The sequence below is a fragment of the Solea senegalensis genome, linkage group LG10 (genome assembly GCF_019176455.1).
Source record: "Solea senegalensis isolate Sse05_10M linkage group LG10, IFAPA_SoseM_1, whole genome shotgun sequence".
NCBI classification, from domain to species: Eukaryota; Metazoa; Chordata; class Actinopteri; order Pleuronectiformes; family Soleidae; genus Solea; species Solea senegalensis.
Window position 1 is genome coordinate 20,431,298 of NC_058030.1, and position 16,655 is coordinate 20,447,952.

Consider the following 16,655-nt stretch of genomic DNA (forward strand, 5'->3'; position numbering starts at 1 on the left):
TTTATTTGATTTTCCCTTCAAATGTAATGCAAGCTTCGTTGTTGCGCGCACGATTTACAAAAAAATACACAACAAAAATATTTTATGTAGGTTTTTTTTAAATGAAACATTGTGACCAAGGTAACACAGCAGGGTGGCCACGCGGTGGCGCTCCAGGCACGAGCAAACAACTAAATGGGCCAAAGATAGTCAATTAAGACGATGATATGCTGAGAAAATCTTAAATGTATTCACTTTGAAATCTTTCTATCAAAGTGTTGGTATATTAATTTATTCTTACATGCAGTTGTGATCATTTTAAATCTCGAGGTCTAGCAAAAATATGGAAGCTGGGTGATGATCCAATTCAGAATTGCTATGTCCAGCAAAGAAAATGACTTCTGCAAACATAAACACTGACACTACCACATCATAGACCTCTGAAGTTGAATTCTCAGAGCACCCCCTTGTCCACTTGTAGTCTGTGCATGCCATCTTTCCCAAACTGCATTGCCATGGCGACCAGTCTGGTGCAGACTGAATAAAGAGGAGATGCTCTCTGTACATTCATCAGCCACTTTATTAGGCACACTTATTCAACTTCTTGTTCACGCAAATACCTTCAGATTGTCACACGGTAGCAATTCAATTCATTCTGGCATGTGGAAGAGCTGCTGAAGTTCAAACCGAGGATCAGAATGGAATAAAGAGGTGACTAATGTGACGTTGAACGTGGCTGGTGCCAGACAGGCTCATTTGACGCACTAATTTTTTCACGTACAACCATCTCACTGCGTTCACAGAGAATCGTCCAAAAATTATCCTGCAGCAGTTCTCTGGGGAAAAATGCCTTCTTGATTCCAGAGGTCAGGGGTCAGATGAGAATGGTCAGAGGGGTTTAAAATGATAGGACGTCAACAATAACTTTAATACTACTACTTTCATCACTACTACGACTGTAGTATTACTGTACTGTAATAATAATAATAATAACTGTAACTATAATAATAATTAAAATAATAATACGGGAAAAAAAAATGTTTTCAGTTCCACAGATGGAAATTCCTTCTCTGCATTTAGCCCATCCTCTACTAGAAGCCTTCCCATTTGCCCATTGCAACTTTCAAAACATACATTACATAACATTCAAACAATATAAAGCACAGAAAAAAACAACAGAAAAAAGAAAGAAAAAGTAAGTTACATATTCCCTTAAATCATTAAAAAGCCATCAGCAAAAACAGCAACATACCATACAGCAAAATAATAATTTGTTACAACTAGCTATGCAGAAGACCATCTCTGAAAGTAAAGATGGGCAACAATGACACAAGACCAGATGCCGCTCCTGCCACTGTTCCGAATAAAGTGGCCAGTGAGTGTGCTATCGCAACACCTCATGGTTGTGCTTTTCATGCAAGTTAGTTAGTGTTCCCTAAAACCAAATATGTCACACGTTTGCAGTCAGTCATGTATATTTGTGGTTGAAGGATTAGGAGGCAGAGCCGGTGCTCGTCATCATCATCCTCAGTGATGCTGATGAGAGAGAGGATGCGAGTCGCCACTTCACCACGCCCCGCCTCCAGTGAGAGAGCAGGGATGATGCGCGCTTGTGACTGTGAGGAGGCTGCAGCCTATCCAGACGCTGCCGACCGGACTAGTGTGGACTCCTCTCCACATTTACATTTACAACATTTACAACTCTGCATTTGTTGCTCTCCGCTCAGCTGTGCCTTGAGTTTAGTTTGAGGGCGCTTGAAAGAAGGCAACCCTCTCTTTAATTGCAGTTTTTCACCATTTCTTCAATGAGTAAATTTGGACGTGGTCTCCTTTAAAACTCGTAGTAGTCCATCCATTCTTCCAAATGCCTCGCCTGCCAGTCTCGCTTCGCATGTGGGCATAAGCCGATGGTTTCAGCCCGCGTCCAGGTGGTTTACAGGAAGAGACTGCACGGGGATTTAAAAAAAGAAGAAGCATATTTCTTAAACACCTCTTTGAATTTTGGAAACGTGTCATCGTTTTTTTCATCCCCTTCACAATGGCTGATGCAAATGCAGAATGCAACATCAAGGTGTTGTGTCGATTTCGACCCCTGAACCGATCTGAAATCATCCGCGGAGATAAGTTCATCCCAATATTTCAAGGAGAAGACACTGTCATCTTCGGGGTAAGTTCTTCTTTTATTTATTTATTTTTTTAATCACATTTCCATGCAGTCCATAATCAATAACGCTGGAGGCTACACTTTTCATTTCTCGAATGCTGACCAGACTAGACTGGAATCTCAGATGATCTAACTAAGTATATATATGTATATATACAGTATGTATGTATATATATATATATATATATATATATATGTATTCTATATCATTCAGGTGTGAGCTGCTGCTAAAGAGGCACCAAGGCTTCTCAAAATCTGTTAATGGGGCTAGTCATCAACCAGAGAGAGAAAAAAAAGAAAAGCTCAGTATGGTGAAGGGGCACTCTTGTCATATAAAAAACCCATCTCCTCAAATACAAAAAAATCCTGAGTTTTGTAAACCCTGAGCTAAAATAAGACCTCAGAAACTCACCATTGTCTAAAGAAATGTATCTTGACTCCACCTTCTGGATCCCACACTGTGTTATAATGTGCTCCTCAGTATTCTGGATTTTTGGTGTGATTGATGTGAGATAATCACACGGAATTGATTGAAGCCGGATGACGAGAGCCTTTAAACGCACCAGTGCGTCCTCAGTGGCTGCAGATCTAACAGGAGTCATAATTGTGCTCTGTGGTTTGTTTCTGGCCACTCAATTGATCTTTGCTTTGTGTCATCGCAAATTGAAAAGCAGCTGATGATTACCGTCACAGTCACTTTGGAGCGGCGGTGAAAATGGACCAAACTATAAAATGTTTATCACGCTGACAGATACATCCTGGAGGCTGGGGGTTAACGTGGTGATTGCGATCCCTTCATCACTGACACTGTAACAGGATTGCTGGCCTGCAGGAGGAACATTAGAAGGCTCTAATGCAAATGCTCTTGTTGCTTAGAGATGTAAAGCACATCTGGGCCAAGGCTTTAGCACATACATGGTAGCGTGCATACAGAAACAGACATGCATACATGTGCAGAAGCATGCACATGCATGTATGAATTTCACACCCCCTGCGTGTATGAACTCTTATTCACACACACAGAGAAAGAGAGATCCACGCCCATGTGGCCGGTCGGGGTTGACTTCAACACAGCAGGAAAAACCTCTCTGCTGTCACATACCTGCAGACACATACACACACACACACACACACATATTGAAATGCAAGACAACATTTCTGTGGTAGATATCCTCACGTGACCGTCTGCTGTAGCAGCAGGACATCTTCCACAAAGCAGATTGAATTTTCATTCTCACATCACTCTGATGCTCTTTGAAATTGGCAGGTTGTCATTATACGACTGTTTGAAATCATCCATTCTGGCAGCTGTGTTTCCTGTCACTGTTTTTAAAGACCGCATAATCAACACGAAAAGGGTGATTTCTGTAGATTGGGCCATTTTCAGAGACTGTAAATCAGAAAGATTTACACAAAATGTAACAGGATATCTTAGAAGATCACATTCTTGACATGTGACCTGTCTCATTTCATTGTCATGCACCAAATGGAAGATTCATATCCAGAGAGTTTGAAATGACGGAACTCAAGTGAACTCCTATTATCTAGAAGGATTTGTTACGCTGAAAAGGAAACGTTAACACTGCACTTCTGTTGTTTGCGAACAACACTTGTATGGCAGCAGGAGCCTTCAGAACTGATCATGTCATGGAAACAAAAGTGAGCAGTTCTGTGCTTAAACATCCAGGCATGCTCTAATCACTCCTCAGTTTCCTCCTGTTTCTGATTAATGCGATCACAAAAGCCTATGTGCACTTGCTTCCCTGTGAATGTAACTACTCTGGAGGCCTGTTGGATGTCGTCTGCTTTTTTTGGTGTGCAAATGTATTCTGCTTGTGTGTTTTTGCTATTTTGCAACTGTGAAATGCTCTCAGAGGAGGTTGTGAAAAAATATATATATTTCTCCCGAGAGCTGAAATGCTGCAGACGCCAGATTGAATTATGATTTAAAATATCAAGCTGATCGGCGAGCAGGCGTGCCGCTGCAGCCCTGTAGAAACAACTAAGTGCTCACATTCTGACCGGTGATAAAAAACAATTTGGCTCTGGGCAGCGCTGATGGCCCCACATTCATCTGCTCCTTCTCCTCCAGGACTTGTTAACTGACAGAGTCAATGATTTGTGTTGCTGACTGATGGGTCGACTGCAGCAGGGCAGCATGCAGTGGCAGATTTGGGGAAAGTACAGATAAAGAAATTGTTTTGGGATGTTCCGAATTGACGATGGAGCGCCGTGTTCCTGTGGCCGCAGCAGATGGAGAAGGTTACAGTTCAACTGGATGTAAAAGACTTGGATGTAAAATTTGATGATAGAAACTTGGACTTGCATTTGAGTTTGGCTTATAAACGTAAATATGAGCTATGTGTTCTGGTAAGCGTCTAATGTCTCCATGCAAAACCGGCTGTTTTAAGTATATCATTTTTATTTCTGTGGAAGAAAAATGCCATAAAATTGTCACATATTCCACTCAGGGTGACTTCTGCTGACGACAGTGACAGTGACAGTGACAGGGTAATGGCGTGTTGACCTACCTTCGTTATCAGAGTCTGTCGAGCCTTGCAGTCACTTTTCCGACATTTTCATTAGTTCATATTTGACAGGCTAAAACACAGTGTATCAGCAGCGCAAATGGACGAGAGCCATACAGCCTGGAAACTCTTGCTGCACGTGAAGTTTGCTGCAGCAAAGTGCCCGAGGTGCAAAGTTTCATTTCAAATCAAAACTTTTCATTTGTGAAGAGAAGGAACGTCGTCTTTCTTCTGTCAAAGATGAACGTGATTTGGCTTCAAAAACTGCATGAATTCATTTGTAGCAGAGGTGAGTTTGTATCCAACAGACGCAGAGCAACGTATGTGTTCCAGGAGATTTTCATCACTTACATAGTTTCCTCTCCACCATCTTCTTTTGGGAAATATTGGTCTCTCTTACTGTGTTCGCCAGCTGTTTCGCCAGCAAGTCTTTCGTAGCAAATGGCAAATGGTTACAGTTGCTTCAGCAATGAGCTCAGTGAAAGAAATAAGAATGAATCACGAGTGTAATGGCCCACGATTTTATTTGTTTGTTTAAACGTAATTGAATCAGGAGATCCCTTGGAATCAGAATCTCTTTTTTTGAAGTAGACATTTGGCCAAGAGAGCTCAGAACAACAAAACAGAACAAATCAAAAGGACACATTTAACATCGACACACAACAGTGGGCTAAAAAACCTCCACAGAGTGTCAGAGAAAATACATTCTACACAGTTCTTCAGTTCAGAGATGAACTTGATCACAAATAAATCCATTTGAATCACTGACACTCGGTGACTTAAACTTGAATTTGAATTGCCTGCTGAGGACATTCAGAGTCATGTAGCTTGAGGTTCACTATAAGCTCTCCCATGCGTCATCCTCTTGACATCAGTAGGGGAATCCATCTCTGGAGCAGCAGTGCAGTAGTTGTACAGTGAAATAGCTACAAGCACCAGCAGCACAAACACTGGAGCACAGAGCACAATCACTCAGTCAACCCTGAACCCAGAAGCAGAGCAATCTGATCATAAATGGAAAAAAGAATGCATTTGTGTTGAAATAATACACAAAAAGAAAGGCTCTGTTGCACATCCACAAGTGAGACAGTCAGTTCAGATATTGTCTGACCTGCGGGGCACAAAAATGAATGTCTATTATTATCATCACAACTATTATTATTTGTTTCTCATTCCTTTTTTTTTTTTTTAAATTGACAACTTAGCCATTTGTGGAGCCCTACAACATTCTTGCTGTGACAGTAATAACCACACTCTGTCTGCACTGTGCTCGGGCATGGCCTTTTTGTTTGCTTTGCATTTGAGTGACACAGCTGTCTATAGTATTTTACTGCCTGGGATAATGCAGCATCACAGGGGTCATATTGTCCCTCCTGATCTTCTGGCAGGTGAAAAGGACCGCCGTGATGCATCACACTGTGAATTCTGCAGATAAATAAATGATCATTGTTACTTCCACTGCAGGGAGATATGAAATGATTACCTTTTGTGCTCACAGGGGATGACATATAGATATTATATGCATGTGCCTATGTGGACGGTGCACAGGCAAGGCTATTAAAAATAGATTGCATGCACATATGCATCATACCATGTGGCAGCATATGATGACAAGGTATGAATTCAGTGTGCGTATGAAATGACTTTCATTCAAACCAGTGCTTGTTTATTGTCACTTATTATTCTTGTGCTGCAGGAGCTTTTAGATTCTCCCTAGTGCTCAAGAGAATAAACAATCTAATTTTTCTCCCCCTTTGTCCAAAATAAATCATTTTATGCTTCATTTTACTGTAGCTGCAAACACTTGTGATTATTTTTAGCAGTGCACGCATGGGCTAGGTTTAACTTGCCTCCCCATCCAGAAACACAACGATTTTAAATGAGTAAAGAACAGACTCTTCCCAGTGTTTCTTACACTGTAGTTCATTGTGTCACCGAAACTGTCGTTTTGTCGTTGGCTGGTACTTCCCAAGATTAGCGGCAAGTTTTAATGAGGCTGCACTCCCGAGCAGGCCAAGCTGATTTGCTTTTAGACAAAAACATGAAAGCAAAATGCCTCTCCTTCATGTTTGTTTGTCAAGATTTCAGTGAATATCTTGTCAGACTCAGCTTTGTTTATGAGTGACGGTATGCTGATTTCTTTTTTTTTTTAAAGTTCGGTGGAGCCCATATAGATAGTGAGCAGCGTTAACATGTTTGCAATGAAATTGGTCCCTCGCCTGATGTTAGTGAAGCCATTTGAAATGTGCAGAATAAAGGACTATTGATCCTCTATTTTCTACATACCATTTATAATTCTATGGATTACCTTTCCCTGGCTGCTGTTTACAAATCCTCTATAGAAACCGCAGGGTGTCAAAGGTTGTTGTATTCATGGCTGTGACATACAGGCAGTTTTGACAAGAATGTCGTGTTAGAGTGACCTTTTTCTAAAAGCTCTCCTCTTTTCAACGGAAAGCATGTAAATTCTCCCTTTTGAGATTTATTAACCTGAACTTGAGATCATACAGCGTGCCATCATTGCAGAAAATAGCTTTGTAATACTGTAAAAATTAACCCATTATTCATCAGCAGCCACTTAGTTTCTACAATTTATGGCGCATCTGCTGCAACTCTACCGGGGGCTGAGAGATCATCCACTATTCTTCACCTATCGCTTTCCTAATTAGGCAGTAGTAAAATAAGAGCTGAACATAGCTGGAGCAAGTAGTTGGCAGTGCATATTGGATGCCACATTAAGTCATCTACCTGTCTTGCACCTTTTTGTTATTTATAGTACTGTTGGAGCAGTTTCTCCTTGAGGATACTGTATGTCTTTACACTGTCTGTAAACCAGGCAGAGTCTAAAATGGATGTGCAATGTGCTCTGCTGCCCCGCTACCCTGTGTGCACTTAAATGCTCTAATTCTATCACTGCAGTACACATACCCTATCCAATTAGCCGGTGTAATTGGATTCCTGCGAAGGGTCAAGATCTGTACTTATTCTTCCTGCTGACACACTCATCTGAGCTCTGAGCTCTGCCTCAATGCAAACCTTACTGTATTTCACAGGGAGATTATTTTGCCACTCATTTCCTTGTTACTCAGTAACAGTTTATAAATATGAGACAAGATTTTGTTTTTCATCTCGTTAAAATCAGCGAAGGCTTAGTATATATTTTAAATGGTGTCAAGATGGGAAAGCTCCTGACTGTCAGGCGTATTGAATATTAGAGGATCAGGTGACTTCGGCCTGTGAGGTGAAAGCATCCACAAAATAATTCATCAGCTTTATTTCAGCTTTAATTTGATCTTTCTTTACCTAACTTAACCCTTAGAACACAAAGCATTTTGGCTGCTTTTTTCCATTACTATGTTTAAACGTACAGTATAAACAGAGGCTATGAGAATGTGCAACATAGAGTGTCTTATATCCTTTTTTTCAGCACAACATATAGGCAATCTGATGAAAAAGAATGTTCATTTTCACCTGAGCAAAAAAATGATCCTCAAAATGTTTAAAATCGGATTGAATTAGTGAAATTTGGAAATACAATCTAATTTTGTGAGTTCTGCACAATTATTTCTACTAAAAAATGTGACGTAAAATGAATCATAACTTTGACTCAACATCACATGAGAAGACGAAAAAAACAATGCATTTTTAAAAGCCTGAATATGTGACCTATAAACACACACCCCCAGGATGTCCATATAAGGAGTCGTGTATTATTCCCACGGCAAATTACAATGGGTGCACCTGCGGCACAGATCCGGGAGCGCTAAGGTTTAAAATCTTTACCAAACCTAAAAGCTACCAGCAATGCATACCAAGAAGGTCAATCTCGTCTGCCGCCACAGTCAACGGGATGAGCTGTCATTTCTCTCAGTGTGCATTTGTGCGAGGGTTAGATAAGCTGCTGTCAGTCTTTCAGTGTACTTGCATTATGCACACACGTTTCTTTCCCTTTACAACAGAAGTGGTACATGTGTGACAACCAGGCTTTTAGCTGTAGGGAGCATTAATGAAGCATCCTCTCCTCATTAAGTATGGCCCTGCCCAGGATGCTGTTTGATCCTCGCGATTGCCATCGGGCATCTAACCAACCCGCACATGGTCTCACACGTGTACGCACATGTGTCACAACCCCGAGCTGTTGGTATTGTACTCGCCCGCTTAAGGAAATCTCGAGGGGAGCAAAGGAGCATACACTTGTGTGCTTCCTTTAATTAATCACAGATGAGCTTATGGAATCGACACTTTGACATCAACATATTGACGTTGAATTATTTTGCTGCTTTCCTCCCCTCTCCCTGTGGGATTTCATGCTGCCAAGCACTTCCCCATTACTGTTTTTTTTATCTAGGTTAATTTGATTTCCCCACATTTTAGGATTTTATTCAAACAACATTACATTAAAGAGAGACTTGGAAATCCTTGGCAAACATATTTCTTCAGGGTTTTTACTCGCTGCTTCTCGCTGTGGCCCAGGATTGGTTCCAATCCAGACTTTAAAAAAAAACACTTCAGGCAAAAGCACTATGAGGCTCCTTGGTGGCTCCCAGTCGGTCCACTGATAATAACGACATGTTCATTTTTTCTTCACTCACTCAATCTCTTACCCTTTTTTTCAGATTTTCTAATTAAGTCAGCTGCATGAAAAGAACATGTCCTCTTATCTGAATGACCTGCCAGCATGGCTCTGCCATTATCTGTAGCTGAAAAAGAATCCCCCCCCTCTGTGCTGTTGATTTTTACAGTATTTGAAAATAATATTTTTTTCTTGGATTACTTCATTTGCTACCCAGCTACTCCTCTCACCTCACAGGGTTTAGTATTTGCTGCCAACATTTGTATATGTTGATAGAAATGTGTGCTCTTGTTGCCTTTCGTACCCTTTTATGGTCTGATCTATTATTCATTCTCTAGACTACATGTGCTCATGAACAGGTCTTATTGTGGTGCAATACGTTTTGTCAGCATTGCTGGTGGATTACTGCATACTCTTTTTTTTTTTTTCTGGATTACATTTTATTCCTTCCGCAGGCACTTGTGCTTACGAGGATCAGTCACAGTGTCATGACTCAGGATTCAGATTATATTGGCACTGCAGACCAGGATCTCGCAAATCCCTGTTTTAGTTTGGCACAGAGGTGGAGCGGTATCTGCTGCTGTTGCATTATAAGCCTCCTGCTATCATTTCATCATAGCATTACTGTATATTACTGGATACAGTTGGCTCGGTTTTATGCACTAATTTAATTGTTGGTAGAGATTGGATCAATGGCTCTGGTAAGAGCTGCTCTCTCAAAAAGATTGGGGCAAGGATTTGTGTGAAATCATTATTTTCATTTCATAAACAGAACAGTATGTCCCATTTGTGACGAGAGGACCTGCCGATGAAATTATAGTGCAGATAAATTGGTGCATTACCACAAGTGTTAATTGGATTTCTTCACACATTCAGGGCTATAATAGTACCTAGGCATGATGCGGTAAGGTTCCTGTTTGGGAAAAAAAGGGTCTCTTCAGCATTAAATGGTAAATGTGTTTGGCTTTTCTCCCTGTTGTGCAGGAGCAATAGACAAAGCTGCTGTCAGAAATAACCGTTTATCCCGTGAGAATTAAGTTTGACTGGATTTACTTAAAGTAGATGGCTTTTGGCTGGAAATTTACAAGACCACAGATATTTCCTTTGACATTAAATATTCCCTATAAGGATGGCAAACAGATGAGTTCCCTGACTGTCTCCGGTTCTGATCCAAGCTCTTTGCCCCGGGCTAAGGTCGCCGATCCCATTCACATAAGACAACTCTCTTTTTCAGGGTGAATTTTTATTTTGTGTGGAATAAAATTCTGTAAACCTATAACATAAATAACTAGTGGATGCTTGAAGGCTGTAGGCTGTAGTCAAATGTGACACCACAGGCAAGCACTGGAACAAACTGTCACTTACAGGATGAGGTGTCTTTGTCATGGCTTGTCAAGTGTTTCTGTCCTTCTCTTGCTATGTCCCTCCCCCCGTTATTCCCTGTGTCTCTGCAGTGTATACACTTCCAGTCCATTTGGGTATAATTTGCTCTGCTCTCTGCAGTCAGAGGATGTTCAGGCCTCTCCTGGGTGTTTGTGTGTCTTGCTCTTTTCACTCAGGCAAAACAGGATAAAGCTGGATATTATATTACATTTTTGGCGATGTTATTAAAGGTCCAGCGTGTAACATTTAGGAAGTTTTGGCGTGAATGTAGTACCTATAAATATCTTTTTATAGAAGTGTATACTAACTTCAAAATAACAGTCATGTGGTTTTCATAGCCTGAGAGGAAGTACTTTAGGCGAGGGCCTTGCCTTTATGGAGGCCGCTGATCCCCAACTTTTTACGTGCACCCATATTTTTTATAGCAGCTAAAAATGGACAAATCCGCCAGAATGTGCATTTTGTGTTTTGGAACAGAATCTTACTATCCAAATTAAAAAAAACTCTGTCCATTTTTTGGTATGCAGAGGCTACCGTAATTCCCTGAAGCGCCTTGGAATAGAAGGTGTGAGCGGCCGTTTGTTACAATCTGCAGTCTCACTATTGGGTGTCACTAATTATTAATCCATTTTCTACCGCTTTATCCTCCACATGAGGATATATTATTGATTATTGAGTGCCGTTGGAGATGCTTGCAGCTGGATGATGTTTCTATTAGACATAGAAGCACCACTAAAGGTGTTGGCGCAATAGAGTGCTGTCATTTTTCCAGGCACACTTTATTGTTTGGTTTTTCTTCAAATTTCTGGGAGCAAATTCAGTCTCCATCTTTCTCTGTCTTCACTGTCCTGATGTAAAACTGTGGTTCTGACATGACATGGACCAAATCTCTCCTCCCTCAGTTCTTCACTCCTCTTTTTTCCTCCTCTCTCATCTTCATGAATTATTTCCAACGAGTATTTCACTTTGATGGGGGAGGGGGTGGATGTGTGTGGATCATTAACTTGGTTCACGATAATAATTGTGTTAACAATCTAATGTTGTGTGGTGAACTTTTGTTCCCTTTAGTCAGTGATTAAGTGAAATAGCTCTAAAAAAATGGCTTTGATAAGTACAAGTTAGCCGGAAGAGAGAAAAAATACAACCACCTCTGCATCTTGGCATTAAATCTTCACTGCTGTATATCTAAGGCACTCAGAGCTGTTTAGCCCTGGAGGCACTGTGCCAGTTGATTCTGCTTAGTCTTGTCGGTAGAGTGAATTAGGAAATACAGTAATATTTAGTAAGACTGTGTGACTGTGGGTTTCTTTTGAACTAATGATGTTGATATTGAGGACTGGAAGCCTGATTAACTTGACGAATGCAGTAGGCATTTGCAGCCTCTAACTTTGCCTGTGTATGAATTTGTGTATACGTGAGGATAGAGAGGAGACTTGCATTTGCGGGATAGAATGACAGAGACCACAGTGCACACTAACACACACACACACACTCAAACACGCTCAGAGTCTGATAATAGGACCCCTCCTGTTTCTCCTCCTTCTCTGACATCAATTGAGCTCAGACACCATTATCAAACCACTGCAAATGAGCTGAGGAGCAGAAATTGAGCAGCTGACTGTCAGACCGCCAATGTGGTGGGAGAAGGAGGAGCAAATGTATCATCTTCTTATTATCTCATCCAACTCAGCCTCTTACTGTAAGTGGCTGTGCAGTTTTGTTGTGGGTCTTTGTCATAGAACTGAAGGCATTGGTCATGGTCACCTCCTCAGACACTTAAATCAAGTTGCTTTTATTTCCCCTGACTTGCGTCTTATGACTCTGTAAATGATACCAGTCAGAAGTGGATTTAGAAGGATAATGATAGTGCTCTGACACCTCACAGGGCTGAAATTAGAAAGACAACAAAGACCAATGTCAGTGTCGGTTTTGCAACCTTCACCATGACAACAATCTTCCCTTGAACGTTGAGATGCCACATTAATTGTTATGAAATTTTAATCAGTTGAATTAGTTTAATTTATTAGGATCCCTGTTGCACTGGGCAACGGCTACTCTTCACATTTATCAGTGCGATACAACTAAAAATACTCACAATGCCATATCAAATCACAAGTTTCTCACTTAAAGTGTCTTGTGAGCATTATGATAAAAAAACAAAAGAAATAAACAAACAAGGAAACAGCAAAAGCATGCAGTAAATCATCAAGACAAGTCATTTCCCAAGGTGCCTTGAGTGATAGTCCAGGTTTTTCCAACACTGTGTGTGCATTGGGAACAAAGAGCCATCAAAGGGTCAAAGTGGTCATTTGTCAAATAATTAGATTAACGACCAGATATCCGTTAAACTACCAATGCTACAATGCTGCTGATGCCTTCGTTCGTTATAGTACTGTGCATTTGAACATCTTATGAGGCATCTTATTTGGTGTCGTCATGGCAAGTGATTGGTTCCATACTGACGTGCGGTGACATAAAGCTGTGTGTATGTGTCTGTGAGACACATGGCAAGCCATCTGGTCAGAGAGGAGAATCTTTGGTCCCCTTTGGTTTGAAACCCTGTCTCCCAGCAGACCCCACCTGAATTCAAAAGCTGCTGCTGCTGCAACTCTTCTTCCTTTAATTTGCATTTTCTTGGCTCCACTCAATTGTCCCTGTTCTCCTGTGCTGTCAATCTCCCTAACATGTCATTATTTGATGTTGATTGTTGTTCATTCTCTTGGTCGGCACCTTTTTCTTTTCCTTTTAATGCCGACTGCTTGTGCCTTGATCTTTCCACGATCATCACATTGCACTGCTGCTCTCTGTCCTTGCTTTGTTCAGCTTGGTCTTGTTTTTCGACGATTATACAACCAACCCCGATGATTAGCACACTTTCTGTTGATTATTGCAGTTTTTAATTCTGCCTCACTCCGTCTGTCTCTTCCCCTCTCTCTCCCTGCAAAGCTCTCCCTCTTTGTCTGGCAGACAGCAGCAGATTGCAGGCTGGACAGGAAATGTGGGTGTTTGACATCAAACACACAAAGCTGAGGGCCATGAACAATGTCTCCATGTACGACATAAGTAGATTATTTTTTATATGGACACATGCACACGTACACACACACACACGCATAATTGAAAAGACTTGCATTAAATTATGCAAGCGGAACAAACCACTGGTTCCATACCTGACCAGATGCGGATAGAGTTTACGGACTGGATGTCAATTAAATTAATGCTATTATCATTTGTATGCAGCAACAACAACAATTCAGTACATAAATGGTTGAGCCGGTGGCGCTGTTTCCCATCTACCTTACATAACTGACTCGTTTTATTTATTTTCAATGGAGACCACATCACGATGCCACCCCTCCTACTTATTTGGTCTGATTGGCAGTCATTTACCATGTAGCATTAACAGGGACTCATTGGGAACAGAGTCAGCCTTAATCAGCGTGATGGCCTACTTGATAGTAGCTGCAGCTGTGATTAGAGCAGTGTTTGGGGGCAACCTGGAAGTAATGAGTTACAAAAGTCAAGCTGAAGTAAAATACCGTAGTGAAAACACCTGCGTTGTTCTCTATGTGGTTGTCTGCCTCTGCAGATATGAGGCTGACTGTATCATCCAATCACCCAAAAGTGAAAGAATGATGAATGAACAACAGTATAAAACAGTGAGGATGAGCATTTTATGGTCTTTTTTTGTTTCACACTGCTGATTTTGCGAGTAATAAAGCATTGATTCATTTATTAGTCGATTGTCTAGATTACAGATGGTCAAACATTTCAATAAAATTAAGAACAAAATGATGCATTTTATGCAAAGATAGTGGTAACTGTGGGCAGTCGGTTTTGGAAATGTTCCCACTCAGTGTCTAACTATGGAGGAACAAAACCTAATGAAGAGCTGCAGCACTTATCGGTGCAGAAATTGTGTTTTATTTCCTTTTCTGTATATTACAGTACTGTAGCAAGAGAGACTATTAAAGAGAAGTCACAAGGCTGGGCTGATGACTTCTTGATGCATGTGACTTGATATTTTTAAACGCTGTAGTACAGTATCTTATAGTGTGGCCAGCTTAAAAACAACACAAGAAGTTTTACATTGTTTTTATGCCACACTGGTTGTGCTTTCAAAGGGACTTTGTGGGCCCCAGGCAAAAAGGACACGAGGCTCCCTCCATCAAACATCAAACCAAGCACAACAGCACCCACTGCAAACTGATAGCCTTCACTCTCTGTATTTTCTGCACGAGACAGAAAGTCTACAGATAGAAGCTGTCGTCTACTGTCAATCTTACTATTGTTTGCTTTAAAGTGACAGCCAAATTCATAATTATATATATATTATAACTGTATTGTCCTCCTCTTGCCTTCACTTTCTTTTTTGACTCCCTGAAACAGGCTTGTGGGTTTTTTGTCTTTTCAGTCTGCTGCACACAGCCTGTCATTGAATTAAGAGGGTACTCACAAAATCCTTGTTGCTGTGTGTGTTAACTAAAGCCCCTTTCCTTTCAGCTTGGGGTTCCAGATAACTTTTAATTTTGAAATTGAATAGTTAAATTCCAGGTTACAGCAAAGAGGTAAACATGTTGAGAAAAGAGGCTCCAGGCCTCTGTACGCTATTCATGACTATACATTTGCTGGCAATCCAAACAAACAAATCTTTTTTTGTGGGGCAACGTTGGAAGCTCTTGTGCACCAGTGGACGGATGAATGCAAACTCTTAAATTGAATGTGACGTGGAAAAACTGCATCACAATAGGTGTGGCTTTTGGCTTTAAAAGGGAAACATTTACATTTTGAATTATTATACAAATTATCCATCCTTGAAAGTGTGGAGCAGAGCCTATTATTCATGCCACTGACAAAGTGTGTGTGCGCTGGGATTTTGTGTCTCGCATGTTGTTAACTGTGTCGTTTCAAATAAAAGGCAGAGAAGCAGCACGGCCCATATGTAATACTTTGAGGTGAAAGAGATTAGTGGTGTGTTTTATCCAAGGCTGCCAGTCACTGTTTAGAGCTAATGTGTTACAGTATATGCATTTTTATGTAATGGCCAGACTACGGTATAATTTTCTTTATGATTATATAACACTAAAAGGCTGCTACTCAATTGTTGAGTGGCAGCTTTTCTTGCCTTTTCCATTATTGAATGTTTTAAGTCCTGAATTTCTTCTATTTTCTTTAATTCCCCTGAAGGATAAGCAACGTTTATTTTATCATCATAATTAAAGTACTAGTCATAGATCTTTTTTTGTCCTTGTATAGGGGCAGGGTTAGATAAAGACTCATGGAAAATGCATGGATTGAATGCCCTGCTCATGTAACACGACACTCCCACTAACACTCACTATACAACCCTCACAAAAGTGCAGGACAGAACGGTGTCTGCAATGCAAATCCTGTCCGTAACACCCCACGTTCTAATTAAAAATGAAATCCTGTTCCACAATAGGTTGAGATAATACAAATTATACACATTAAATGATTCAGTAGAGTGTGAAGAGTCTTAATTGGTTTAAGCTAAAGAGAAAAACAAAAGTGCATTTATTCATGTCAAAAACTGTACATGGCACATATACACACACACACACACTTAGTGCATCAACTGTAAAATCTGTTGACTTTCTAAATATGTCCATCTGTGTGATTGACTCAACATCCTGGGTGACTGGCTTTTCTGCGAAAATGATTCTAGATTCATAATGAATTGGCTGAGTGGTGCTCCAAACCTGTTGAATTAGCACGCCTGTTGGCAGTTGGCAGTGTGATTTGTCTGCTGGGTGGTAGACGTGTTTGTTTCCTTACTGATGAACAGGCTGGTTTTCTGGTCGACTGCCTTGTGGACTGACAACAAACGACCTGCTTTAGTCATGAATGCAGACACAATTTTTGTTCCTTTTCCATCTTGTGTGTTTTTTCTCACATGCAGACATTGCTTTCAGGTCACGGTCTCAGCCTTTTCACTCCTCTGCTCTGCTTCTCCAATCCATTATCACTCTTCACTCCATCACTCTGAGTCTTCGAATCTTCCCTCTAA

The 16,655-nt window shown here is 40.8% G+C and overlaps 1 protein-coding gene across 1 annotated transcript in view; it reads left to right on the top strand.

Moving 5' to 3' along the window:
- Positions 1-1,623: 1,623 nt before the first annotated feature.
- kif5ab (kinesin family member 5A, b) overlaps positions 1,624-16,655 on the top strand; it is a 44,721-nt gene continuing 29,689 nt past the window's right edge. The window contains exon 1 of the mRNA XM_044035392.1: positions 1,624-2,146. Coding sequence (XP_043891327.1) covers positions 2,018-2,146 — 129 coding nt within the window. The 5' untranslated portion in view covers positions 1,624-2,017. The remainder of the gene's footprint in view (positions 2,147-16,655) is intronic.